Source organism: Dromiciops gliroides, chromosome 2 (assembly GCF_019393635.1).
Source record: "Dromiciops gliroides isolate mDroGli1 chromosome 2, mDroGli1.pri, whole genome shotgun sequence".
Classification (NCBI taxonomy): domain Eukaryota; kingdom Metazoa; phylum Chordata; class Mammalia; order Microbiotheria; family Microbiotheriidae; genus Dromiciops; species Dromiciops gliroides.
Window position 1 is genome coordinate 29,902,927 of NC_057862.1, and position 27,838 is coordinate 29,930,764.

The 27,838-nt window shown below is 39.3% G+C and overlaps 2 protein-coding genes across 3 annotated transcripts in view; one reads left to right on the top strand and one right to left on the bottom strand.

Moving 5' to 3' along the window:
- LRRTM3 (leucine rich repeat transmembrane neuronal 3) overlaps positions 1–10,338 on the top strand; it is a 250,532-nt gene extending 240,194 nt beyond the window's left edge. Inside the window, exon 3 of the mRNA XM_043982625.1 lies at positions 9,132–10,338. Within this exon, the coding sequence (XP_043838560.1) occupies positions 9,132–9,341 (210 nt within the window). The 3' untranslated portion in view covers positions 9,342–10,338. The remainder of the gene's footprint in view (positions 1–9,131) is intronic.
- Positions 1–27,838, bottom strand: part of CTNNA3 (catenin alpha 3) — a 2,043,451-nt gene that overhangs the window by 1,451,515 nt on the left and 564,098 nt on the right. The window lies entirely within an intron of this gene.

Genomic DNA, 27,838 nt, shown 5'->3' on the forward strand with positions numbered 1-27,838 from the left:
CATTTGGTCCTCACAACAACCTTGAAAAGTAGGTAGTATTATGATCCTCATTTTAGTTGAAGGAAGTGAGTCAGAGGTTAATTGACTTACCCAGGGTCACACAGCTAGTATGTGTCTAAATTCAGATTTGAACTCAGGTCCTCCTGACTCCAATCCCAGCATTCTATCCACTGTACTACCAGCTGCCTCTTGGCCTATGGATGGATACAGCCCCTTGCAGAGGATAATGGCAAGGATTTGACAGATGGCAATATCTCAGTGTCAGAGTACTAAATGCGCAGATGTTCCACATTGTGGGGGTTGGGGGAGGGAGAGAACCTCTAGGAGTGATGAGAACAGTCCCAGAGCCAAAGAATAAGGGTGTGTATATATATATATGTGTGTGTGTGTGTGTGTGTGTGTGTATATGTATATATGTATGTGTGTATATGTATATATGTATGTGTGTATATGTATATATATGTGTATATATATGTATGTGTGTATATATATGTATGTATATGCGTGTGTGTGTGTGTAGGTCTGTATCAATAGCACCTATATGGGGTCCAAGGAATCGGGCACAAATGGGTACAAGAACTGAAGAAATCAGGACAGTGAATATGGAATCTAGGTGGCATTAGGGGATAGAAAGCAGCTCATGGAGTTAGGAAGATTGAAATTCAAATACTGCCTTAGGAACTAGCTGGGTAACTCTGGGCAGGTTCCCTTGCCCCTTTTTGTCTCAGTTTCCTCATCTATAAAATGGAGAGGATATGATCACCTACCTCCCAAGGTTGTTGTGACGATCAAAGGAGATATTTGTAAAGCAGAGTTCTGGCTATTATAAGACCTTCACACCACCTCCTACACATATTCCACTAGGTAACCCAAACTACATACAACGTATGACACTATAAGAGGGACCAGGATCATCATTCAAGAATGGGAAGGGACCTCGCTTTTGTGGATAAGAAAATGAGACAACAGGAAGTGGTTATTGCCCAAGTTCATTCAGGTAGAAAGCATCAAAGCTAGGACTGAATTTAGATTCTCTGATTCCAGAGCCAATGATAGCAGAGCTGACATTTAAGTAGATAATGACTGAGCATGTTACCCACCTTTGTCTCTGCTCTCCTTGTCCCCATTTCTGTTCCCTCTTCCTTGGACCATATGTGGACACTCCTACCACTGGCTCCCACTGATACACTCTCATTTTCTAACTCTGGGTTTGTTTATATCACTCCTGGAATTGTCTCCCCTTCCCCACCCCCCATCCATGTAGAAAAGTTGGGTACACGGTACTGCATCAACCCAATATTTATATCTGTCCAAACTCCAGCTGAAAATACTGACAAAAGGAAGTGTATAGAAAGTATACGCAGAGTGCTACAAAGGACAGAGAATCAGTAGTTGTTGTTGTTGTTGAGTTATACAGATGACGAGACCAAGGCAAACAGCGTTAAGTGACTTGCCCTGATCACACAGCTAGTAAGTGTCTAAGGCTAGATTGGAACTCAGGACCTCTTGACTCCAGGCCCGGTGCTCTATCTCCTACATCGCCTAGTGGCCCTACTAGTAACTGGGGCATCAGGAAAGGCACGGTATAGAATCATCCTCTTTTGGTAAAAGTGCTCATAATAACAGTTCACAATCCTAGACTGCTTGAAAGTCCATGTGACCATAATCCTGTGAGATGTAACAAAAAGCAGTATTATACCTATTTCACAAGCATGGAAACTGAAGATTAGAAAGACCAAGGGGGGACAGCAAGGTGGCACAGTGGATAAAGTGCCGGCCCTGGATTCAAGAGGACCTGAGTTCAAATTCGGCTTCAGACACTTGACACTTACTAGCTGTGTGACCCTGGGCAAGTCACTTAACCCTCATTGCCCTGGAAAAAAAAGGGAAAAAAAGACCAAGGAACTTGCTGCATTCAGGTTCATAGATTTAGGGCTAAAAGGGAACGTGGAGGTTCAGCCCAATTCATTCATGAATAATCCAAGGCCTAGAGAGGATTTGCCCAGTGTAACAGCCATTGAATGGCAGAACTAGGATTCAAACTCATAGGCGTGGAGTCCAAACCCTATAGGATTTTCCCTGCACTGGGCTTTTTCCTAAGCTCCTGCCCTGCCTTCTCTGCACTACATAGGGATGTAATCATTACAAGGATTCTCTTTCAAAAAATCATCTCCTTTAAAAAATTTTAATATATTTTATTAATGTGACTGAGGGACACAACAAGAGAGAGAGGAACTAAGGATTTAAGCTCTATCCTGCCCTGCAAAGAGTGCAGAGGGCCTCTAACTTCATCCAGAATAGCCAGGCAGAGCCTACTATGCACTAAGCCTTGTGCTTAGCACTGTCAGGACAGCCAAGGATGCTTGTCTTCCCTTCTCAGTGTCACAGCTTAAAATTATCTTCTCTGTTTCCCCAGAGGCTTTGTGGAACCACCCTATCCCAACCAGTCCCCTCTTCACAAAGCACCTGGGTTGAAAGCTTGACTCTGATGTTTATTGCCTGTGTGACTCAGGGCAAGTCATATCATCCCGTTGGGCCTCAGTTTCTTCATCTGTAAAATGAGAAGGTTGGACCAAGTGGCCTCTGAGACACCTTCCCAGCTTTATCAATCTAGGATGCCTTGAGCCACCATTTTCTAAAACTTAGAGACTTCGAGAGCTGCCTGGACCTCCTGAGAGGTTGACTTAACTAGAATCAAACAGCCCTGTATGTCAGAGTGAGTCGGCTTCACCTTGAGGCCTACTCTCTGTACACCATGATGTGCGGCCTGGCATATAGTAGGTCTTTCACAGTGTTTGTTGAAGGCATATTAAATGTCAGTAGAAGGCTCTGATCTATAAAACTGAGGGGGAGGCCCTAAGTTCTTAGCAGGACTATTGAGGCACAGACCAAGAAATCTCATTCAAAAATATTCCCAGAACAGGGACCCCCACCCAACTCCAAATGTGTTCCAGCATGGCACGCGTATCCAATTTGTACTAAATTAGAGAAAATTGTAAACACCGTATAACTGTTATGATGAAAGCAACACCTGCTTTTCTTGGTTTAATATGTTAATGAGTAAAAATAATCTGAGATGAAAAGCTCTTTAGGCAATGGGTAAAAACAATGTAATAAAGGCCCATGCATGAATAGTGCCACACAACAAAGGAAGCCGTATTCAGAAATTAAGGAAATCTTGATCTCAAATGACTTTGAACTCAGAGCAACAGTTTGGATTCTATTCATTTAGAGGAAGTGGATGATGGGAGGGGGAGAGGAAAGGACCTGAAGTTATCACCTTTTACAATAGCAGATAATAGCAGACAATCCATTTATTACCTGAAAAAAAAAAGTTTCTTTTCCTGGATTATGTTTCTAAAGAACACAGTAGGCAAGCTACCGAAAGAAAACCAACAAGAGTATTTTAGATGACTGTTATTTTTAAAGCCTCTTTATGTAAATAAAATTTATTTAGTAAGTATACATGGCCTGGAGGTTTTGCATTTCTGTAGTGAAAAACAATGCAGACTTTTTATAGTATGATTTTCGCTTTGGAAAGTCATGTCTGATCCTCAAAAGAGGACAGATTTCCTTTAAACAGTTGTTCTCTGGCAAAAGGTCTGATTTATGGAACACTTGCTTACTGGACCACTAAAAATAAATAACATGCATGTGTATGTGTATGGTTTAGGTATTGTTGTTCAGGTATTTCAGTCATGTCCTACTCTTCATGACCCCATTTGGGGTTTTCTTGGTAGAGATACTGGAATGGTTTGCCATTTCCTTCTCCAGCTCCAATATGCTGATGAGGAAACTGAGGTAATCAGGTTAAGTGACTTGCCCAGGGTCACACAGCTAGGAAATGTCTGAGGCTGTACTGGAACTCAGAAATAGGAGTGTTTTTAACTCTAAGTCCAGCATTCTACCCACTGTGCCACTTAGCATATTTAGGTCTATGTATGTATGTATGTGTGTAGATAGATGGATAGATAGACAGAGACAGATGTGTGTATATGTGTGTGTTTATATGCCTGTATGTACACACATATGCAAATAAAAATAGCTAAGGTTAACAGTTCTTTAAGGTTTGCAAAATGCTCTATATGAGATACTGACAATAAACTCAGAGGGTAGATGCTATTATCATCTCTGTTTTATAAATTAGGCTATTGTAGCATATAATACTTGCTTAGGGTCACACAACTAGTAAGTATCTGAGAACAGGATTTGAACTTGAGTCTTGCTGTCCAGGACTCTTCCTACTGGGCCACCTGCCTATTTTTTATGATATTTCTACACGGAGAAGATAGTGGCAGAATTGATACAGGATTGATCTCCTTGCTCTTCCCCATACACAAAATCCCACATCCTCCAGACAAGCTTCTGCACAAGTTGTCCCCAAAAGCTGTGGTCTGATTGGGGGTTATGCCCTTCATGTCTACCAGTTCTAAGATCTGGCTTCCTACAAATGCTCTGCTCAAGTGTTAAGTCCTTGGGGCCTTCCCCAGTCTTCCTCCCTCCACCCTAAGGTGTTAGTGACAATAGAAATAGAAATATTTCTACTAACTTGTGTACTTGCTCTCTCCCAATGCCACCCACGAAGAATGTCAGTTCCTTGGCAGCATGAATTGTTCCCTTCTTTGTATATATGTGTTTCTGTGTCCTTAGTACTTAACACATTTTCTTGTCCATGGTATGTCCTTCATATTTTTTTTCAGGGCAGTGAGGGTTAAGTGAATTGCCCAGAGTCATACAGCTAGTCAAGTGTCTGATACTGGATTTGAACTCAGGTCCTCCTGAATCCAGGGCCAGTGCTTTATCCACTCATAAATTCTTGATGAGTTAATATCAGGAAGTCCTAAATTCAAATAACACCTCTGAAAATTACTATGTGACTACTGAGTAAGTCACTCTAATGCCTCAGGCAACTCCTTGGGATTAAAATACCCAGATTTGGAAGTGTTGCAATTTATGTTGGACAGTGTTCCCATACTGGGACCATATCCCCCTCCAGAAGCTCACTCTATACGAAATGTCCAAAGTCAGGTAAAACCAAGTCCTGTGTTCAGATTCTGGCTCTGACATATAAAAACTGATGATCGTGACAGTAATAATAAACTACCATTGAGATAGCTCTTTAAAGTTTGCAATGCAATTACATAGATCATCTCCTTCGATCCTCACAACAAGCCTCAAAAACATGTGTTATTATTATCCCTATTTTTCAGCTAAGGAAACTAAAAGCTGAGAAAAGTGAAGCCCAGGGTCATACAGCTAAGTAGATGAGGCTCAGTTCAAAGTCTTCCTGACCCTGAGTCCACCACTCTACCCACTACAACACATAGGTGCTTAACAACCTCCCAGCTCTGTGACTCTGGGCTTGTCACTCAACCTCTCAGTCCTCCCAGACAACTCTTTAAACCTATAAGTTTTAGCAGATCTATATAAGTGGAAGGAATTTCTTCATTTGTAGATCCACAGGTTCAAACTCTGAAGCTCTTTTTCTCTGTTTCTGTGTGTATATGTGCTAGAATTTATCTTATTAGTTCCAATCATTTATCTGAAATCTAATAGTATTAGATATATGTCAGTGAATACTAGTATTATGGAAAACCAACACCATTAGAGTAGCATAAATTTGGTTCTCCCACACTCAGGAACATTTGCCATTTCATGCTGATTTCCCCCTAAGTAATGGATGATGCTCAGATTGGGTCACAACAGAAAGTGATCACTTAACACACTAAGTGCTTCTGGCTTTTGTGACTGGGATGGACGGTGCTCCTTCCTGAGCATTCCCTTTGCTTCTGGGAAGTGAACAAAGCCCCAGGAATGGTGCAGCAATAGTTCCCTCCATGTAGAAAGGACGTGACATGTTGTTGTTGTTGATGCAGAAGATAAAAAAAAAATCCAAGATAAAAAAGCCATATTTGAGACGTATTCCATGATATGGAATTTGTATAGAAAGTTTGAGTTTTCATTCAAGTGATAGAAAATTAAGCTACTGACATATACCCCCATAACAACTCACACTTATTCAATGTAACATTGTTTACCTAGGAGACTTTAGGAACAATATTGGAATCCCAGGTTAAAGATTCCCACTTCACTGCATTCTCTCAGTATTTAGGAGAAATAGCCCGGGTTGTTGTCTTCAATCTCTTCAAGTGACTTGCCTAGGGTCACACAGCTAGTAAGTGTTAAATGTCTGAGGTCAGATTTGAACTCAGGTCCTCCTGACTCCAGGGCCGGTGCTCTATCCACTGCGCCACCTAGCTGCCCCCATTACTGGAAGTCTTAAACTTGATATAGAATAAATTAGGGTTGTACCAACTCAATATCTGAAAAGCGCCTCGTCCATCTCATTCCTCAAGCATACTGGGTTTCCTGTCAAAGGATGCAGTGTTAATGCACTTACTTGACTGCTATTTACTAGCCATAAGTCATAGAACGAGAAACTTTCCCGTGTCTAGGCCTCAGTTTCTTTAACTATAAAATTAGAGGAATATACTAAATCACCTCTAAGGTCCCTTTCAACTCTTAATTCACGCTCCTGACATTTTACAAAACTTTAGAGAGGAAAAAATAAACAACATACACTAAATCAGTAAATACTTAGTATCGACAGAGTAGAATGTTTGAAAACAAACATAAAATATGTTTCAAAAGCCATGTAAAGGTGCAGGTAGATGGCACAGTGGATAGAGCACCAGCCCTGGAATCAGGAGTACCTGAGTTCAAATTCAGTCTCAGATACTTGACACTTACTAGCTGTGTGACCCTGGGCAAGTCACTTAACCCACCCCGCCAAAAAAATACATGACCTAGGAGTCACTCTAGAGGTCTATTTACCTTATGATAACTCAGAGGATCATGAACATCAATAATCGATCTAGTTTCTGGATGTTTCTATATCTAACTTTCTCTATTTCCTACAATCCATTTGTGTAATGATACACTCCCCCCTCCCCATCCACCCTAATCCATCTACAACAATGACAACGTCCATGTTTTAATCAATACACAACAAATACCTTAGCAAGAAAAGGGTTTACTGGAACATTCTCTTGATTATATTTCAAGAGGTTTAACTGTTAAAAAGTCATGCCTCAGCTATCTTCATGTCTAGAATAAACAAAAATTGGTTCAATTCAAGACTAGATGCTCCTGACAGCTCAACTTGATGCATTGGATTATCTTTCTCCCTGGTAAGGACTGAAATTTACAGTCATAATCAATGTGTCATAACTTTAGAATCATCTAAGAAGCAGGAAATAATTTGGGGGAAAGGAAACAAAGAAATCATTGCTCACAACTAAATTTCTAGTTAATAGGAAATAAATCCTGAGGATGGGAGCTGATAGGGAAGGTGAAAGAATGAGAAAAGGAAGGGCAAGGCAAGTAAGGTAAGGAATTAGTAGGAAAACTAGGTTAATGATGCATTGATATCCCATCTATAGAAAAGGGCAGATTCTAAGGAGTTTGCATGGTATCTAAATCACCAGTAATGAATGAATAGCCTTCATTCCATCAAGTTCCCATGGAGAGAAGCAATTGATCAACCAAGCATATTACTAAGCAGCCACACATTGTGTTGGGTACTTGATATACAAAGGTAAAGTCAAACAGCTCCTGAAACTCAATCTAATAGCTATAATATTAAATAGAATGGTGGGAAAATAGAGGCTGGGGAATGAAGGGATGAGGTTTTGCTTGAGCTGTAAATAGGGATTTTGACATACAGGACAAAAAAACATGAAAAGCTTCCTGAAATAAAAGGTGAAAGGATACCAAGAGGCTGGTTAGGAGGGTGGGGAGAAAGCTCATATGGATTCCTATTTTAACTCATTATTCTTGCTAACCAGGGACTAAACACAATAGTTTCTATACTACTTAAATGCTATAAACTTTTTTCTAAATTGCAGTGCCCTGGGGCATTGCAACAGTTGCCCTGCCCTAGTTGTGCCTTTGGATCATAGACCTGCCATGACTCATTAGGTCAAGTTTCCTACAAAGAATCATGTTATCTGACTCAATTCTGTAGGCTGTTTTTAGTTCTTGATACGTGCTCTTTCTTTTCTCATAATGGTTATTCTTCCCTTCTCTTCACAATATCCTTAGACATTTCTCTATACTAAAAATGACATGCGAGTCAATAAGAGCTTTACACAACACACACACACACACACACACACATACACACAAAATCTTTTATAATCCTTATAAGAACTTTCTATGAAGGACTGATGCCCTCCTAATAAGATGAAGAGGATCCCCTTTAGACATACCCCTCTTCCCCCTCTCCCCTCTCCAATCCATACCTTCAGTTGTCTCTGAACTCTACTTTTATTAGCAAGACAAGAGGGCAAAGTAAAATTAAAATAAATATGATTTTAAGCACTATCTTTTGGGCATTGGATGAATATCTCCCATGCTCCATTGGCATGCATGGGGTGTCAAGAGAATGACAGAAAGACTCCCAGCACAGTGGGTGAATCCCCTCTGAAGAATTTGCATGAACAAAAAACAAAAGAAAAAATATGCACAAAAGTTAAAAAAAAACAAAAAGATTGTGTAGACATGGATGGGTTGTAATTCATTACCTTGGAGGGAATATATCCTGAATACTAAAGAAATGTAAGTAATGCAAAAAATACAATTATAAGTCCACTACAGTATTCAGCTTAGAGGTTAGAGAAAGCCAAATCAGTCACTGGCCTGTCGATACTTGCTGATCTATAACACAACTCAATCCAAACTAATTATTATTTTTGAATCTGAATATCCATTCTCCTTCCAAACACTGGAAGCATTTCCTCTCATTCTTCCAGTCATAGGCTTATTATTTTCTGTACCACTTGGTAAACTGGGCTGCTATTTTCTACTTTCCCAGAGGCTAGAAACTCAGCCTCTGGGCTCTTTCTTCCCACACTCTAGAAATGTGATCACTAGCTCATCAGGCCCTAGAAGATGAGGCTGATGCTCGTCCAGCATTTGGTACTCTACTAACACTCCATGGGGGAAGCCTTGAGCAGTCCATGTCCAGAGTAGTTCTCATTCAAGCTAGGGTTTCCATGGATACCAACCTCAGATCCTGAAGTTGTCATTCTTTCCATAACTGACTATTCTTCATTTTCATTTTTCCCCAGATACCTTTATCAATGAATGTGTCAACCTTTCTCGCATATGACCAGCCAACAATCAGTTACTGTGGGGTGCATCACGATCTTCTCTCTCATAAGCCCTTTGAAACGAATGCCCAGGAAGAAACAATGGAAACCCACCTGGACACTGACCTGGATCTGAGCACAATCACCACAGCTGCCCGAATCAGTGAACACACTCAACAGCTGGCTTAATTACACTCTTTGGGAGCGGAGGGACATCACCAAACTCTATGTTACCCGAAGGACAAAAAAGAGGAGGATTTGGTTGTTCTTGATGGATTCCAAAAGCCCCTGTTCCAATAAGCAAAACAGAAACAAAAAACAAGAACCAAGAGCGAGACCCGAAATTGATTAAGACGTGAATTGTTTCAAGTTGACACTTTGTAATTAGCTAAGTTGTGCAGTATTTTTTTGACTTAAACAGAGTATGACCCTGGGGAAAAAAAAAAGAATCTTTTTTTCAGAACTCATCCTACCTACCTGTTAAAAAAAAAAAAAAGAAGAAAGAAAAAAGAAAAAAAACTGTACAGAGCTAATGTATTTTTCATATTGTAAAGTTTCAATTATTAAGAGCAATTGGTATGTACAGTACCATGATTTAATTACATTTTGCTTTACAAATTTCTGTTTCTAAAATTTTAAATTAACAATGAGTCTTTCCTGTGTTCTTCTGAGTTACTCCATTTTGTAGGGACTGGCTTTGTTACTGCTTTGGGACGCCCAGAAAACTCCACTCTGGGAATAGTGATGGGCAGACAGATCCTACATTATTTTTACCAGGCTTACCACATAGAATTTTATCTACTCGCTCCAGAAATAATACATTAACCAAAAGGGGTAAAATGTTTAATTGCTCAGATTTGTGAGAGGTTGGTTCTTCAAAGATGAAGACAATTTTTTTTTTTCCTTACAAATGAAAATCAGAGGAGTGTTGGGTTTTTTTTTTTAATGGTTCTTCTCAGACTTCCTGTTGCCTTGAATCACAGCCTAGTTTCTAAGCAGCAAAATGTTAACGATAAAGAGGGATATTTTAACAACACATTTCTGAATGAATGACTCATTATTTTATTCTTTTGAGTAACATAGGGCTGGTATTGAAGGGTCGGCAAACGTATTGGCAGGTCATCAATAGAGACAAAAGCCATAAAAGGAACGACAGATACATTCATACACTTTAAAGCTAAAAAGCAAGAGAAATATTTGCTAATAGTAAATAATAATAAATATATAGATATATGTGTGTTTATACATATATATGTCCATATATGTGTGTCATATATATGTATGTGTGTATATATATATATATATATTTATATATGTCAAATGAGTTAATATATAGAAAGTGCTTTGCAAACTTTAAAGTGTTCTATAAATGCTCAGTATTATTTTATTTTCCTACCCTATATAGGAGGATAGTAAGTAATCATTGTTGATATTCGTTTTCTAATTAATCCAAGGAGATTTTTTTTTTGCAGGGGGAGGTATAATTTCACCAATTTCGGCAAACCGCAGTGTGGAAACCCCCCCCCCCCCCCCCCCCCCCGCCCATGTAGATCAGCTACCCCTGTATAAACTGAGTTGCCTGGGAAACCAAGAGAGGAAGTGAACAGAGAAGGATGATGACAAAGTTAGTACATGCCCAAGGAAAGATGTGAACTCAGATCATCTTCCTCTTTGCCCCATCCTTTGCTGCCTCTCCATAAGGAATTTTACCCTTAAACAAATAAGCAAATAGCTAGTCACTGGTGTTTAATTTGGAAATGATTAGATTACATTTGGAAACTTAAAGGAAAAATACTATTGTTTTCCTTTCTTTCCTTCTTTCTCTTCCTTCCTTCATTTCTCTTTCTTTCTCTTCCTTCCTTGCTTCCTTTTGTTCTCTCTTTTCCTTCCTTCCTTCTTTTCTTTCCTTTTTTGGCAGCAGTAATGGAAGTGAAGGGTTTGGGGGTTTTGTACAATTCTCTCTCTGGCGAAGAGATTTTGATATCCAATGTTCATTTCAACATATCTGTACAAGGGGAAAGATATTTTTACTGAAATTTGAGTTTAACCATCCCCTGACATTTTCTAAATGGTTGGAGTTAATGTCTTTTGCAAGAGGTCACCTCTAATTTATCTGCAAAAATAACTGAAAATAATTTGACCCACAACTGTGAGAGAGGATGAAGAGTGGGTGTACAATTGAGCTTGAAGGTTAATGCAGATCAGGTTGGGAAAAACCTGACTTTGAAGCATTGAAGGAATTGGGTACTCAGGACAGTGAAATTGACTCATTTCTATTATTTGCTTCCCACAGGTTATTGCTTAGTATTGACATCTTAAAGACATATGATAGCAATTACTGCACCCTCCATTTTTCTAATACTGCAAGTTTCTATTAATTCTAAACTAGGAGGAAAAATTATTTTTAAGTAAGGTTATTTTATATTCATGAAATGGAAACTAAAAATAAGGCAATCTAGCTGGGAGGAAAAACAATGGGAAACACTTAATATTTCTACAAATTAGGTGAGAACTACATCCAAAACTTTTTAAAATTCTGTCTTCTTCCAAAGAGAAAATTACATATTCAAAAGACTCATGTTTTCTGGTTGTTTATCACACCATAGCTTCAGAATGGTTTCAAGGAAAATGAACTAGAAAATCATAGGGCAAATGTTTGTAAAAAGACTTCAGGCACTGCAGGTCTGAAAAATGATGTAGAATATAGAACAATGAGATGAAAATTCACGATTTCGAGTGGAAGAAAATGTCAATATAGAATGAATGACTTGTATCATTCATTTAACATTCTCAATTTTCAAAGCATATTTTGCATAAATTACTTGCTATTTGGTATTTTAAGGCCAAATTTTTAATCTTCACATCACCCCCCTCCCTATCCTAATTTCTTTGATCCATTTCTGGGTTGCCCTCAAAATTTTCTTCCTCTCCAAATTGGGATTTTTCTCATGCAGAGAAAACATAGAGAGAAGAACCTATTTATTTTTCCATTAATCAGAGATATTTTTTAAATATCTTTTTTTGAAGTTTTTGAAACACACTGGAAATTTGGCAAATCAAATGAGATTCCTTTCTGGGACTCTTTCTGGGATTTGATCTCAAAGAAAAGAAATTAATGCATAGAGATGATTAGATTACATTTAGACAGCTACAGAAAACTTCCATCATTTAAAAAAATCTATTTTGGGAAATTTTAATTCTTTAGAATCATCACAAAGCCTGTCTCCTTCATTGCCCTAAACAACATTCTTTTTTTTAAGCATTCAAAAGTCCTTCCATAAAAATGTGCATTGGGGCAGCTAGGTGGTGCAGAGGATAAAGCACTGGCCCTGGATTCAGGAGAACCTGAGTTCAAATATGGCCTTAGACACTTGACACCAGCTGTGTGACCCTGGGCAAGTCACTGAACTGCCCTCCCCCAAAATAATAATGAGAAAAAACATGGATTAATCTGCATCCTTGGGACTAAAGCTCATACAACTTAGAATCCCAAGGTCCAGGTATTATGGAAATGACAGTACCTGCTAATTGAATCCCTTAGAATTCAGAGGATTTCTCAAATTTAAAATTATGCCAGGGGAAGATAGATGGCACAGTGGATAAAGCACCAGCCCTGGATTCAGGAGGACCTGAGTTCAAATCCGGCCTCAGACCCTTGACACTTACTAGCTGTGTGACCCTGGGAAAGTCACTTAACCCTCATTGCCCCACCAAAAAATAAAAAAAAATTTTAATTAAATTATGCCAATAAGAATTCTTTTAAAGAAGCTTATTTGTCAATTTGATAACTGAATATGAAAATGGAAGAACTATCCAAGGATCACAATTTTAGAGGTAGAAAAGACATTAGAAATCATCTCATCCAATCCCCTCATTTTTCAGATGAGGAAACTGAGTCCCATAGGGGTTGTCCCTTGACCAAAGTCACACAGAGGTGGCAGAAGCAGGATTTAAACCCAGGTGTCCTGACTCCCAAGTCTGTGCTCTTTCCATTTTATAATGCAATGGAGGGGCAGCTAGGTGGCACAGTGGATAAAGCACTGGCCTTGGATTCAGGAGGACCTGAGTCCAAATCCAGCCTTAGACACTTAACACTAGCTGTGTGACCTTGGGTGAGTCACTTAACCCTCATTGCCCCACCAAAAACAAAACAAAACAATGGAGAATGGCAACATTAGTATGTGGCCTTATACTTCCTGTGGGTCGTACATTGGTAGCTCACATTTGTATAAGGCATTGAGTTTTGTAAAGCACTTCACACATTTTATCTCATCTGATTATACATATGCATTTTGATCCTAAGTCTTTCATTCTCCAGGAATATCATGATGCTTTCAGTAACATAGTAATAGTAATAACAAGAAAAATAACAACAAACAGTAATAACTAGCATTTATATAGTTTTAAATTTTTTTCAACGCACTTTACATTTGCTGTATCATTTAATCCTCCCAACAACCCTGTAATGTGAAGGCTATTATTATCCCCACTTTAGAGATGGGGAAACTGAGGCTGAGAAAGGTTAAATGATTTGCTCAGGGTCATACTTGTAAGTGTCTGAGGAAGGATTCAAACTCACATCGTAGTGAATTGTAAGTCCAGTGCTCTCTGCCCAATGTGTCATCTTCCTATATGAAATAATCCATGCTTGGAATCTCCTTTTATCATTTTAAAATAAAAACTCCTATCTATTCATCCTAAAGTAACAGAAGTCTTTGCAAGGAGTGGCTCAACCTAAAGGTTGTGTGGCCCATTTCTATGAATTGCAAACTAAATGGTCAGAGAACTTTGACAAATGGGACAGGGATACCAAAAGTAAAATTTCACAATGCCTGTATTAAATACAGCCTGAATTGACTCGATTTGGGGATTATATAGTATTCTTAACTAAATCTCACCATTCAGGATATTTCAAGGATGTGCATTTCAGTGTGATTATTCTTTATACTGAGGAAGATTAATATCACCCCTCCATCCTTAATAAATGTTCTTATGGTTTGCTATGATTTTTTTTTCAATTTTTTTTCTTTTTTGGTGAGGCAATTGGGGCTGACTTGCCCAGGGTCATACAGCTAGTAAGTGTTAAGTGTTTGAGGCCAGATTTTAACTCAGGTCCTCCCGAATCCAGGGCTGGTGTTCTATCCACTGTGTCACCTAGCTGCCCCTGCTATGCTTTTAAAAATCATCGTGGGGGCAGCTGGGTGGTGCAGTAGATAAAGCACCAGCCCTAGATTCAGGAGGACCTGAGTTCAAGTCTAGCCTCAGACACTTGACACTAGCTGTGTGACCCTGGACAAGTCACTTAACCCTCATTGCTCTGCCCACCCCCCCAAAAAAAAGAGGAACAAAAAATCATCCTCTTGGTGACAACCCTTTGGATAATAAATCTTTCTGAATGTAATTATTCCAAATAATAATAGATTAGAGTTATACAGCACTTTGAAGTTTGAAAAACACTTTCAAAATAGTATTTAATTTTATCCTTACAATAATCCTGGGAGGGAAGTGCTATTATCACTCCCCCATTTTACAGATGAAGAAGACCAGCTAGGAAAGGTTAAGTGACCTGCCCAGGTTAATACAGCTAGTAAGTGTCTGAGGCAGGATTTGAACTCAGGTCCTCCTGATTCCCAGCTATACACTCTATTGCCCTACCCGGCTGCTCAAGCAATTAGACAGGTCTTTGTACAACAGACACTGTTTATCACCAGCCCCCTACTCAAAGACTCTCCAGCTTGGCAGCCCCAACCTGAGTTTATACTCCATTGGCAGGGTTACCTGCATGCCCCAATGAAACACTGGAGGAAGACATTAGTGGAGATGCCAAGAGAGGGTAGTGGGTCACATACTTAACATACCAGCTTGTGTAGAGACAGGAAGAACAGGTGTTCTGAAGTTACAGGTTTATGTAGGCCCCATGGTGCTCCTGTGAACTTAGGAACTCACAAGGGGAGAAGTTCTGGCTTTTATGGATGACTGTAAAGGGAATCATCCCTATGATAGAGATGCATACAGATGGACTTCATAGCAAGGTCAGAACGAGTTGGAAAACCAAGCACCAGATACCTGGACCACAGAACAGCCCACCATGCACAATTCCACTTTTCTCTAGTTGGTATAAAAAAAAATCCCACAACCACCTTCTTAAAATGACAAATAATGCTTTGTTTTGTTTCATTTCACAGAACAGGGCAGACATAGAATAGAATACTGAAGCCCAGATTACACATCCCACCATAAATTTCAGGTATCTTATCAAAGGCAGGGCTGTTGACCATTTCTTTTCTTTTTTAATTTTATTTTGTTGACCATTTCTAAGGATGGCCTGGGACATCCCAGAGTTTCAAGATTCTGAAGGAGTCTCAGCTACACTGTTGCATAAATGGTATAGCCCTAGCCTTGGAGTTGAGAAAGGCGTGGCTTTGAATTCCATCCCCACACTTGCTAGTGGTGAAACTGTGGGCAGGCCACTTAAATTCTCATCGTCTCATGCAACTCCCTAGAATCTATGGAGAGATATCTCACACAAACAGAATGTTAGATCTTCAGTATATAGTTGGCTGTCAACATGCATGATATACCCAAAGTCCTATTTAAAAGTACTATAAGGGTCAAGCATATTTCCATTAGGGACTTCACTACTTGGTTCAGAACATAATGACACAAAAAGGGGACAGGATGGTATTTGATCTCTCTGCTATTCACAATGGAGGATGACATCATCTCACACCACTACAGATTTGAAATAACTAACAAGACTTAAGAGTTGTTAAAATGCATGCCTAGGGCAGAAAGTTGTCTCAACAATCAAAGTCACCAACTTTAGCAACCAGGAATAGGTAAAAGAAGAAACCAGGGATATTTAAGCCTGCTAAGGAGAAGAAACAGATGCAATGTTATAGCCATCATTGAGTATTTGACAGACTGAAACACAGAGGACAGATGAGGGTTGGGGTCTTGGGACCCTGAAGGCAGCACTGAGAGCAACGGGTACAAACTGAAAAAAAATACAGTTTTATGTTTGATGAAAAGGGTTGAATTAACTTTTATAAGAAAATCACACATAAAATGTTTTGCTAACTTTAAAAGACAATATAAATATTATTCATTTTAGAAACATAGCTTTAGAACTAGAAGCACTAAATAGATTTGGGATCACAGATTTAGAGAGATAAAGGTTCACACCAAAGAACTAAGTGGCTCACAAAGGGAAGAGAGATAGCAAGTGGAAGAGCTAAGATTCAAATTCAGACCCCCTGACAATCACAACTCCAGGTCCTGGACTCTTTCTGCTGCACCATGTTGTCAAGAAAAAAATTAAAAATAGCAACAATTAGAGTTATCAAAACAGTGGATTGGGCTTCTTGAAGAGGTATTGGGCTGCCTCTCATTGGAGGGCTTTCAGCAGGCTCAATGACCCCTTGCTGGGAATGCTGTAGTGCTGATTTCTTCTCTGGCTTGGGTTGGACTGGATGGCCCCAACTGGGAAAGTTTGTGATACTGTGATGCCAAGGCAAGTACCATACACATCACACCAAGCTGCCTTTTTATGCTTTTTAAATAAAGGTTGGGCAATTCCCTGTGCTAAAATAGACTCTAAATGTAGAGAAGTATATAAAGAAGGTTCAGTAGGTAGAAACACCACAAATGGGTAAAGGGAGGGGAAGATGCAATCTGCTCTCAGAAAGGCTGGTCCTAAGAAAGCCCTCAGATAGGATGAGAAAGTACTCACTTAATCAGATCCAATTTTAACAGCCCTTTGAGCACCTTCTCTAACTCCCACTAATACTGGCCCGTTGGATCCCCTGAGAAAAGTTGCTTTATCCACTTATTATTCTAAGGACAAACACTAAGGGCCTGAGATCATCTACTACCATTTCTTATGAATCTCCACCAATATACTCTTCTTTTGTTTAATCAATATGCCAAAGGTACAATAACTTTTAGAAATAGGTATTTAATAAGATGGTACAGGGAACATAGCTGGTAAAAAATATTGCCCCAACCCGGGAGTGTGCTCCCCCAGAAGTACTCACAGAATTCAAGAGGAAGTAGACTCGAGATTAAAAAGCTCCTGTGGTCATTTAATCAATTCATAACTCCAAATTATTGGAAGGGTTTCTCTCCCTTTGTGGAAACTTTATGAAGTTTTCTTCAGGTGTAGCTACCTACTGAGCTCCAAGGGCCAGTGTCTTTGTACAGCCAATAGCTGTCCTTCTCTCTGCCCCAAAGAAGTCACACTCATTGAAAATGCCTTTCTTCGATAAATCTAATTTTTCTTCTTTCAACTCCCTGCTGGATGCACTGTATTTTGTGGTTCAGTATCTCTGATGCCATGGTCAATGGTAGGGGAAGGGGGTGTGAAGGGAGAAGAGTGTTGGACTTACTTTCTGCACTCCTGCCCTTTTTGGTATTGCTGCAAGGGGTCTGTCTCCAAAGAGTTCCCAGAGTTTGACTACTTTTTACTGTTTGACTTCATTCTCCAATATGCATAGGTCTGTGGGTGTTTCTATTTCTTTCAATCAGTATATATTTCCAGTAGTTCAAAGGCAAAATTGAAGACACCCTCTAGGTAACAAGGAAGACAAAAGAGAAAGGGCCCAACTACTGTTCTAAAGACTTTCCTATAAAATACAATCTGAGTGGGGTTGACAAATATGACATAAAAAAGCTCAATCCAATGAGCATTTATTAAGCACCTATTATGTGCCTGGCACTGTCCTACATGCTAAGAATACAAAGAAAAAAATGAAATAGTCCCTACCCTCAAGGAGCTTAAATTCTACTGGAAGGATGCACAATATAAAATCATATATATATATATATATATATATATATATATATATATATATATATATATATATATATATATATATATATATACATATATATATATATATATACATACATACGTACATACATAGTTATCTGAGAAGAGGGCCATGAACAACTAGTGAATTTCTGTTATTTGACCAAAAACAACAACAACAGCTATGATATTTATCAGCAGGACTGGGTTCTAGTCTCAACTTCAATATAAACCACCTGTATCTCCTAGGATGAATCAGGTACAAATTCTATTTTCACACCTGTTTAATCCTGGGAAAGAAATTGATGACTAACATACCCCAAAGTTTCTTCCAGTTTTAGTATTCTGTGATGGATCTAATTTTCCATTGAGATAAACAGCTCACAGACTAACAAGTTCAAGGTCAGGACACTGTGCAGTTGTCTAAGGGAGAATTTCATTTCAAAATAAAATTATTTGGAAGTTTTAAAAAATAGATCTAAATTTTATTTCATTTTCACATTTAAAATTATATTCTGGTACTTTCAGGAAAGGCAGATGATGTTTCTTTAAAATAAATTGAAAAGTATTTGCATTTGCCTTGAAGAATGGCCTATGAAGAATATACTAGCTCAATACCTGAGGATCCAGAGAGCTCTGATTTCTTCTCTGCCCCATTGATGGATAGCTGGATATAACTTTATTTGAAAAATATGTTTATGAAAAGCTAAAGGCAAAGCTAGGTTTTGCAAAGAAACAAAGGGGATTTGCTTTTTCAAACGATCCCAGCAGTAACACTTTCCCTAAGAGAAATAATCAAGTCGTGTTTTGTCCCTATGTAAGTGTGGCTTTCCAGATACTGAAGTTCATTAAATTGGATCCTATGGATACTAGATAACATTGGAAATTCACTGAAGAACGTTATACTCCTCTCTTCACCTGTGAAATAAAGGTCTGTCCTTCCATTGTGCTTAAAAGAGTCTGGCTGGGGCCATTGCTTGGATTCTTGGACCCCGTGGCCTATACATGATACACATTAAGTCCTCATTACTACAACCAATTCACAATACTCAATTATTCCCATGAAAGTCATATTTATTTCACAAAGACTTTATGATCGTCTGTTATACACTTTTCTTGAGTCATTAAATACTTCATAATCTATATACCAATTCTGAAACTCACAAATAAAACAAATAGAGACAGAATAGGTAGAAAAACAAGACTGTAAGCTCCCTGAAGAAAGGGAACAAAAATGTTGTTTTTGTCTTTGAATCCATAGCACCAAGAAGAGAGGCTGGGGCACAGTATGTGATTAACAAATGCTAGCTGAATTGAACCAAGATGAATTGATGGTAGAGTGAATAGAGTACTACACTTGGAGTAAGGAAGACTGGAAAGTCCAACTGCACTTCAAACACTAATTAACTGTATCACCCCACACAAGTCACTTAACCTCTCTAGGGCTCATCTTTGTCACCTTTAAAATGAGCCAGTTGGACCCAATGACTTCTGAAGTCCCTTTGAATCTTTGAACCTATGATCTTGTAAATTATTGAAGTGCTATGAAGGAAAGTACTGATGAATAACCAAGGATTGAGGGGCAGAGCAAATTAGAAAGGACATAGAATAAAGCTAATTTTATTTATTGGCCTCAACATCTACCTCCTCCTCAGGCCAACCACCAGACCCCTCTTGGTAGAGATATGAGTGAAAAATGAAAATCTCTGGGTACATAAAGACACCAGGGCATGCTTAAGGCAAAAACTAGATAATCAGAATCTGGATAATTGGGTTTTAGATTATTTTATTGTTATTATGTTTATATTGGTCCACAATTTAGATATACCTTCCTAGATATAAATACACTCCTGCCTCTTAGTAGTCCTGTTGAATTTTATTCAGAATTTGGTCTCAGAGTCAACTAATAGAGATTGTGAAACCTTTTATCACTCAACTATCAACTATTTCTCAGTCAACAAATATATTTATTGAGCACTGATTATACACTCCACACAGTGAGGTAGGCACAAGAAATACAGAGACAAAAATAAAACTCTCTTCAAAGAGCTTACATTCTATTAGGGGAAACAAAATGTCTACATATAAGAAAACACAAAGGATACAGGAAACAATTTGTGGTTGAAAAGAGCACCAGCAGCTGAATATCTCAAAGAAATTTTCACATAGAAGGTGGCCCTTGATCTGAGGCTTGAAAGAAATGAGGGACTCTAAGAGGTGGAGATGTGCCTGGGCACAAATTTCAATGAAAAAGCAGGGAATCCAGACATGGAGTGTCACAATTGGGAAAGAGCAAGAAGAAAGGTCCAAACAAAATGCCAAGCAAGAGTGATGACAATCAATCTGAACAGATGGATATCTGACAAGGTACCCTACTATCTGATATCCTCTGGCCATTGGCTGCTACCATGTGTTCTTTCCTGTGCCAACAAGGCTGCTGTTCTCTGAGGTCAATGGAGCTCTCTTCCTCCCTAGTGGAAGGATGTAAGTTAAAGACCACATAGGTTCTTGCCAATGTGTGTGGGTCTTTGGCTTTCCTCTTTCAATATGATTTGCCCTTCTGAATAGGTTCCTGCTCTCATGATTGATCCATTCCCGATCAGCAGGCATTGGCATAAACCAACAACTTGGTACAGTGCTTTTAGTGCTATGCATTTAGTGCTTTGTTGAAAAGCTCTCACGAGTTTTCACAATTACCTAAGGGGCAATCTGGGACAGCTAGGTAGAGCAGTAGATAGAGCACTGGCTCTGAAGTTGGGAGGACCTGAGTTCAATGATCACTTCAAACATTTACTAGCTATGTGACTCTGGGGAAGTCACAATCCCAACTGCCTTAAACATCCGAGGCCAGCTTCAGTCATCCTGATATATTTTGCCACTGGACCCAGGTTGCTCTGGAGAAGAGAGTGAGATTGGTGACTTTGCACAGCCCTCCCTCCTTTAAATCACTGCAAGTCATGACATCACCCCAATGTCATGGTCCTCTTAGAGAATGTAGGACAAACAACAACAACAAAAGGGGGTAATCTCAAGAAAATGCCCTATTGTTAAAAACAAACCCAATTCCCCAATATAAAAACTCCAATAAAAATATCACCCTGTCTGAATATCTTACAAAATCATAGACTGTAGAGCCGGAAAGAAGCTTAGACAGCTTCTAAGTTCAACCCCCCCCATTTCACAGAAGAAGAAAATGAGTCCATGTGAGTATATTATTGGAAAACTCTAGGCAGGTGATTTGCCCAAGGTCACACAATTTGGAGTATCAGAACTGAGTTTCAAATCCATATTTTCCAACTCCATAATTAAAAACCAATATTCTTTCCATTTTGTGTAAATCTAGGTTGTATCCCCAGAGATTCCAAATAAGCAATATTAAGTATTTTCAAATTAAGGACAGAACATTTGTCTATTTTCTATAAAATGTATGCTTTTCTTATAGAAAGAAACAAATGAAATATGCAGTCTACCAAATGCCCATGATACATTTTCATTTCCAAGTCAATCAATGAATATTTATTAATTACTCACCAGGTACTTAGCACTGTGCAAAGCATACTATTCAATTATAGCTAAAATAGGATTATTAGAGACTTGGACATTTCAGGGCATTTTGGTAAATCCTCTAAGAACCTCAGGGAAGGGAAGGGCATGGGCAAAGACCATACACTATGATAAGACATAGATGACATGATCTGTTCAAGGGGAGAGAGAGCTGAGGATGATCATTAGAAATCCGTAAGATAATTGTAAAAGAAATAAAGTGTGTGGGAGGGGGGAGCAGCTAGGTGGAGCAGTGGATAAAGCACCAGCCCTGGATTCGGGAGGACCTGAGTTCAAATTCGGCATCAGACACTTGACACTGACCAACTGTGTGACCTTGGGCAAGTCACTTAACCCTCATTGCCCCACCCCCACCCCAAAAGAAAGATGGAGAGGAGAGAAGTGAAATTAAAACCAAAAGGACCAATAGCTAATAAGGTAACTAAATGCAAGTTGGCAAGGAACAAATTCAACATCCTATAAAGTTATAAAAGTGCAATTGGCAATTGGCCAACCCATAACTAATGTTCATAAAAATGTTATGGCGTAGCATGGGGATACTGGATGCCAATGATTTGAGAGTGTGCTGGCCTTGATGGACGAATGTTTATTTAGCTATGATAAAAGACACATATTCATGTATACACAGTATATAAAGTAGACTGGGAGGGTATTCTTCCTTACAGGGGCACAATGTAATGATGCCCACGTCCAATGCTACTCACAGCAGATAATGTGGATCCCAACCTGAAATCAAACACGATTGTCACGGTCAGGGTCAGGTGACTATTCTCCTCTGTTGTGCAAGGTGGGCAATTGGGAAAACTTTTCTCGTGTTTAAATGCTTTCTGCCTCAGCCTCAACATGTCTTCAACAAGACTCATACTGGTAACTGAAAAGAAGGAATACATTACTCCATTAAAGTCTCAAAGACCCACGGATTAGACTTTTGTTCCTCATCCTGACACTGAACAAGACTAAGGTAAGGTCATTATAGAATTACATGAGTGCCCACCCCCACCCCAACCCTGCCAGCTACTACAACCATCATGGATGATTTGAGAACATGGAGGACCCAAGCAAAAAAATACTTTAAAATATTGTCAGTGATCTTGAAACCAGGAAAATGTTTTATATAATTAGTGGCAGTTTTATTGAAATCAGGAACAGAATTACAATGGCAAAACTGGAGTAGGAATTGAAAATGGGGTTTAAGTACAGACAAGGAAGGAGCCCTGTTGTGTTGAAACACACTTGCCCTGTATCTGATTAGAACTGGCACCTCACCTACCATCTGGGTGATGTTATCTGAAATACTTTGAATAGTGACAATCATGGATGACAAAGATGTCCTTGGTGACTTGGCTTGAATATAAAGAAAAAGAAAATGAAGAAAATGCAAGGTCTGTATCAAGAGGTAAGTGAAGTCTGAGTGGGTGTTATTAGCAGCCCTGGCGTTAGTTTTCAACATGAATGTCTATTCTATGAAATAGAATAGACTTGGCCAGTATTTTATATAGCAGTCATCAGCAAACTCTTTAAAGTCCAGTGCAGAGTTAATCAGTCAATAAGTATTTATTAAGCACTTTCTATTATATACCAGACACTATACTAAGCACTGGGGATACAAAGAAAGGCAAAAAACACAGTCCCTGCCCTCAAGGAGTTAAATAGGGTGGCGGGGAGGTGGAATTTCCAAGTAACAATGTACAATCAAGAAATATACAACTCAGGTAGAAAAGTAAATAGGATATGTCTCTAAGGATAATCAATGAAGAGAATTAATCTACTGAGAGAGCAAATATTGAGAATCAAATATTATTTGAGAATCAAATATCAAGAACAAAATAATGGTGGGTAATCATAATCTTTTTCAAAAAAACAATATAAATCATAACATGGGATTTAAATCAAAGAGGAAGAAAACCAACTTCTTCAGTTTAAAGTTCATGGGACCATCAATTTAGATCTAAAGAGAACCTCAGAAGCCATCAGGTGCAAATGGGAAAACGGAGGCAGGAACATATCATGTGATTTGTCCAGGAACACAGAGGTAATAACTAAGGGCTTCCTATGCCAATTCACTAGATCTCCATTACTTGTCTCTCCAAATCTGGGGCAGCTAGGTGGCACAGTGGATAGAGCACTGGCCCTGGGGTCAGGAGGACCTGAGTTCAAATCCAGCCTCAGACATTTGACACTTACTAGCTGTGTGACCCTGGGCAAGTCACTTAATCCCAATTGCATCACCAAAAAAAAAAAAAAAACCCCAAAAAACTTGTCTTTCCAAATCTACTCAAACTACTCATTACTCTAGAGGTTCCACCCATGTAAGTTCCATAGGTTCCCGTGGCCAAAGGCACGATCACCTGATGACTGATGATGATAGCAAACATTTGCATAGTGTTGTAAAATATGCAAAGCACTTAGTATATATATTATCACATTTGATCCTCATCCTAACCCTGGAAACTCGATACTATTATTATCTCCACTTTATATTTCATTATAAGCTCCTTGAAGACAAGGGCTCTCATTTGCCTCTTTTCATCTCTCCAATCTGGCACATCTGTTGGTATTCAGTCATTTTTTTTTTCAGTTGTATCTGACCCTTCATGACCCCATTTGGGGTTTTCTTGGCAAAGACGCTGGAGTGGTTTGCCATTCCTTTCTCTAGATCTGGAACTGAGGCAAGCAGAGTTAAGTGACTTGCCCAGGGTCACCCAGCTAGTAAGGGTCTAAGGGTGAATTTGAACTCAGGAAGATGATTCTTCGTAACTCCAGGCCTAGCACTCTATCCAATGTACCATGCTCATAGTAGGCCCTTAAGAAATGCTTATCAGCAGTATTTTTATTTTACAGATGATGAAACTGAGGCTGAAAGAGTTGAAGTGACTTGTTCAGATTCACATCGAGAAGTAACTGTTAAGAATGGATTTCAACTCAGTTCTTGCTTCAAACCCATCAGCCTTACCACCATACCCCTTCACTGACTAACAGCCAACCTCCTGCCAACCGTAGCCTCACACATTCTCAGAGTCAGAAGGAATCTAATTCAACCTGGACCTTTGTAAAATCACCTGTAAAACATTCCCCCACTCATCCAGCTTTGGCTTAAACAATTCCTCCCCAGCCAGCCCATGCTGGTTTGGGACAAATTTTACTTATATGGTTTTTGTTTTGTTTTGTTTTTCCCTCACAGCAAGCCAAAATCTGCCTTTGTGGAATTTCTACCTCCTACTCCCGGTTCTTCACTTTAAGTCTAAGCAGAGTCTGGTTCCTCTTCTGCATTACAGGGTCAACTTCTTCCCAGTTCTTTACACTCTACATCTCTGCCCCTAATTTAGAAAGGCCAAAATCATCCACTATGTCCCAAGGTGTCTCCAGTCATCTTGACTTTCTTCCTGCCACTAGACCATGGTGGTTCTAGAGGAGAGTGAGGCCCTTGCCTCACAAATCCAATTCATACACAAGTCAAGATATCGCCCTCCTGATGTCATTGGTCCTCTTCAAGAACAAAGCAGCAGGGGCAGCTAGGTGGCGCAGTAGATAAAGCACCGGCCCTGGATTCAGGAGGACCTGAGTTCAAATCTGGCCTCAGACACTTGACACTTACTAGCTGTGTGACCCTGAGCAAGTCACTTAACCCCCATTGCCCCGCAAAAAAAAAAGAACAAAGCAGCAGCACCAACAGCCTCTCTGAATGCAGCCGAAATTGCACTGAGTTTTCTTGGCTGCCTTATCACACTATGAACTGACAGGGGATTCCCAGCCTACTTAAGTCCTTCAGATCTTTTTCAGATAAAAGTTTACCTTTTCAGTCATTTCTCAGTCATGTCTGACTCTCTGTGACCCCCTTATGGGATTTCCTTGGCAAAGATACAAAAGTGGTTTGCCATGTCCTTCTTCACCTCATTTTACAGATGAGGAAACTGAGGCACATGAGGTTAGTGACATGCCTAGGGTCACACAGCTAGTGTCTAAGTCCAGATTTGAACAAATGAAGATGGAGCTTTCTGACTCCAGGCCCAGCGCTGTATCTACTGCACCACTTAGGTATCCTATACTTTCAATTGCAGATTCTAAATCACAAACTTCTGAGCAATCTGAACTACAAGTCATTTAGGGTAAGACCCCCTCAAATAGCTATCCTTGTCTTCTTCATTACTTGGAGGAGTGTTGTGCTTATTTAGAAAGCAACGTATTTGGTTAACAATCAAAAGAATCGGGGCAGCTAGGTGGCACAGTGGATAGAGCACTGGCCCTGGACTCAGGAGGACCTGAGTTCAAATCTGGCCTCAGACACTTGATATGTACTAGTTGTGTGACCCTGAGCAAGTCGCTTAACCCTCATTGCCCCCCCCCCAAAAAAAAAAAACAATCAAAGGAACCCATCCATTCCAAATGTCTTCCCATATTACATTCTTCAAATACCCAATATATTTCCTACGATGTGCTGGCCTCTGTTTTGTTGTTAGAGCCAAACTTTTTGTCTGCACCTATGATTTCATCTATCTTGGGAACTTCCAGTGTGGAAACTCCTCGCCCAGATTCAGACTGGCAACTCTCTGAAACATAGTCTTAGAAAATTGGGCCCCAAGAGGTAAGGCAAATACTCCTGTTCATGTAACTCGTACATACGAGAGGCAAGACTTGTAGTCAGGTCTTTCTGACTCCAAGGCTTACCAGATGTCACTTATATGCACACCATAGCACTCTATAGCAGATATGTGCATGTGTACATGTTTTAAGTACATGTGAGATTTGTGGTCCCAAGGAACTCATAGGAAGCAGCAAAGATTCATACATGATCCACATGAAATCAAGAACAATCTAAGACAATGTAAATAAGGGTGAACAGAATGTAAACAATTTTTTATAAATGTCCGTCAGGATGAGGAGAAATCAGCTTGGACTAGAGATATAGAGTGGGGTAAGGAGAAAAACATAATGATGATATAGGGGTGGGTTTTGAAAGATAAATACTCAAATAATTCTCAAAGGAATTTTCTGATCTACTGCTTCATTGATTCCCACAAGACTCCATGAGGTTATTTCCATTTCACAGATGAACTAACTGAAGAACAATGATAAGATACCTTGTCAAAAATGACTCACCTAATCAATGACAGGTATGGAACTGAGCATCTCTTTGCTAAAACTGTATATTGTATGCACATCTTATGAGAATAATAACAGCCTACAAAGAACTATCTCTACCCTGAGGATACAGATATTTATATATTCTTTATTTTTAAAAATATAAGGCATAGGAAGGTAAATTAGCAGGTCTTTTTTTTTAAGTGGAAAGATTACTTCTTCCCATAAGACTCTGATTGCTTCAGTATTCTGCCTTTCTCTGTGCTTGTGTACAGTACTTAGTTTCTACAATACTAATTTGCACTTATTTGCATTTTGATTTGTAAGCATTCTGATTTTTCCCTCACATGTACATGAGGTGGGTTCACCAAGGTTGTGTCAGGAGAATGAACCTTCCTGCAGGCTCTCTCAAGCTGGAAAGATTTTAAGAATGGTCCTAGTGCTTTCTCATGGCATGATTGTATTTCATTACATTCATCTACCATAATTCATGTAATTACTCACCAACAGATGGGCATTCCTTTTAGTTTCCAGTTCTTTGCCACCTAAAAAAACAACTGAATGGATCAGGTGTTGATGGTCCACAGCTCAAGAACCAACATAAATTAGTTCATAGAGGCCCATCTCTTACTTGACCAGAGGGTAATGGATTTTTTTAGTCACAGTAACTGAGGAAGACTAGCTACTAGGTCAGACTGTTCTATCTCTGAGGGCAGATGAGATATTCACACAAGGTATTTGAAACAATGAAATTGGCTTTACCCAACATTCGAATATAAGCCCTCCACAGAGACTCAGCTAGCATCTCATATTTCCTTTGAACCCCTCCACAACGCCTGGTATACATAATTTTGTCCATAATGGGCCCTATAATAATCCCCAAAACAGATAGACAGGATCACTACAAAAACCACAGGTCCCATCCTAAACCAAATAACACATGTCCCAATGACATTGAGATTCTCTAAGAAGTCAGCCCTGTGAAGTAATGGGTTAACACAGAGTACACTTTAGAATTCTAAGAGCCTGGTATTTTCCCCAGTTCCTACTGTGTTTCTTTCCTTCTACAATAGTGAAAAGTCCTTTGTCAAGAGACTTGCTCCAGACAGGATCCTAGAAACATGATGGGGGAAAAATGGGAAAGAGAAAGCATCCAATTTTGAGCTTCGGTGATAAGCACAGATGGATATTTACATTTCTACAAAATGTGTTTAATGGAATTTCTGAGTCCTTT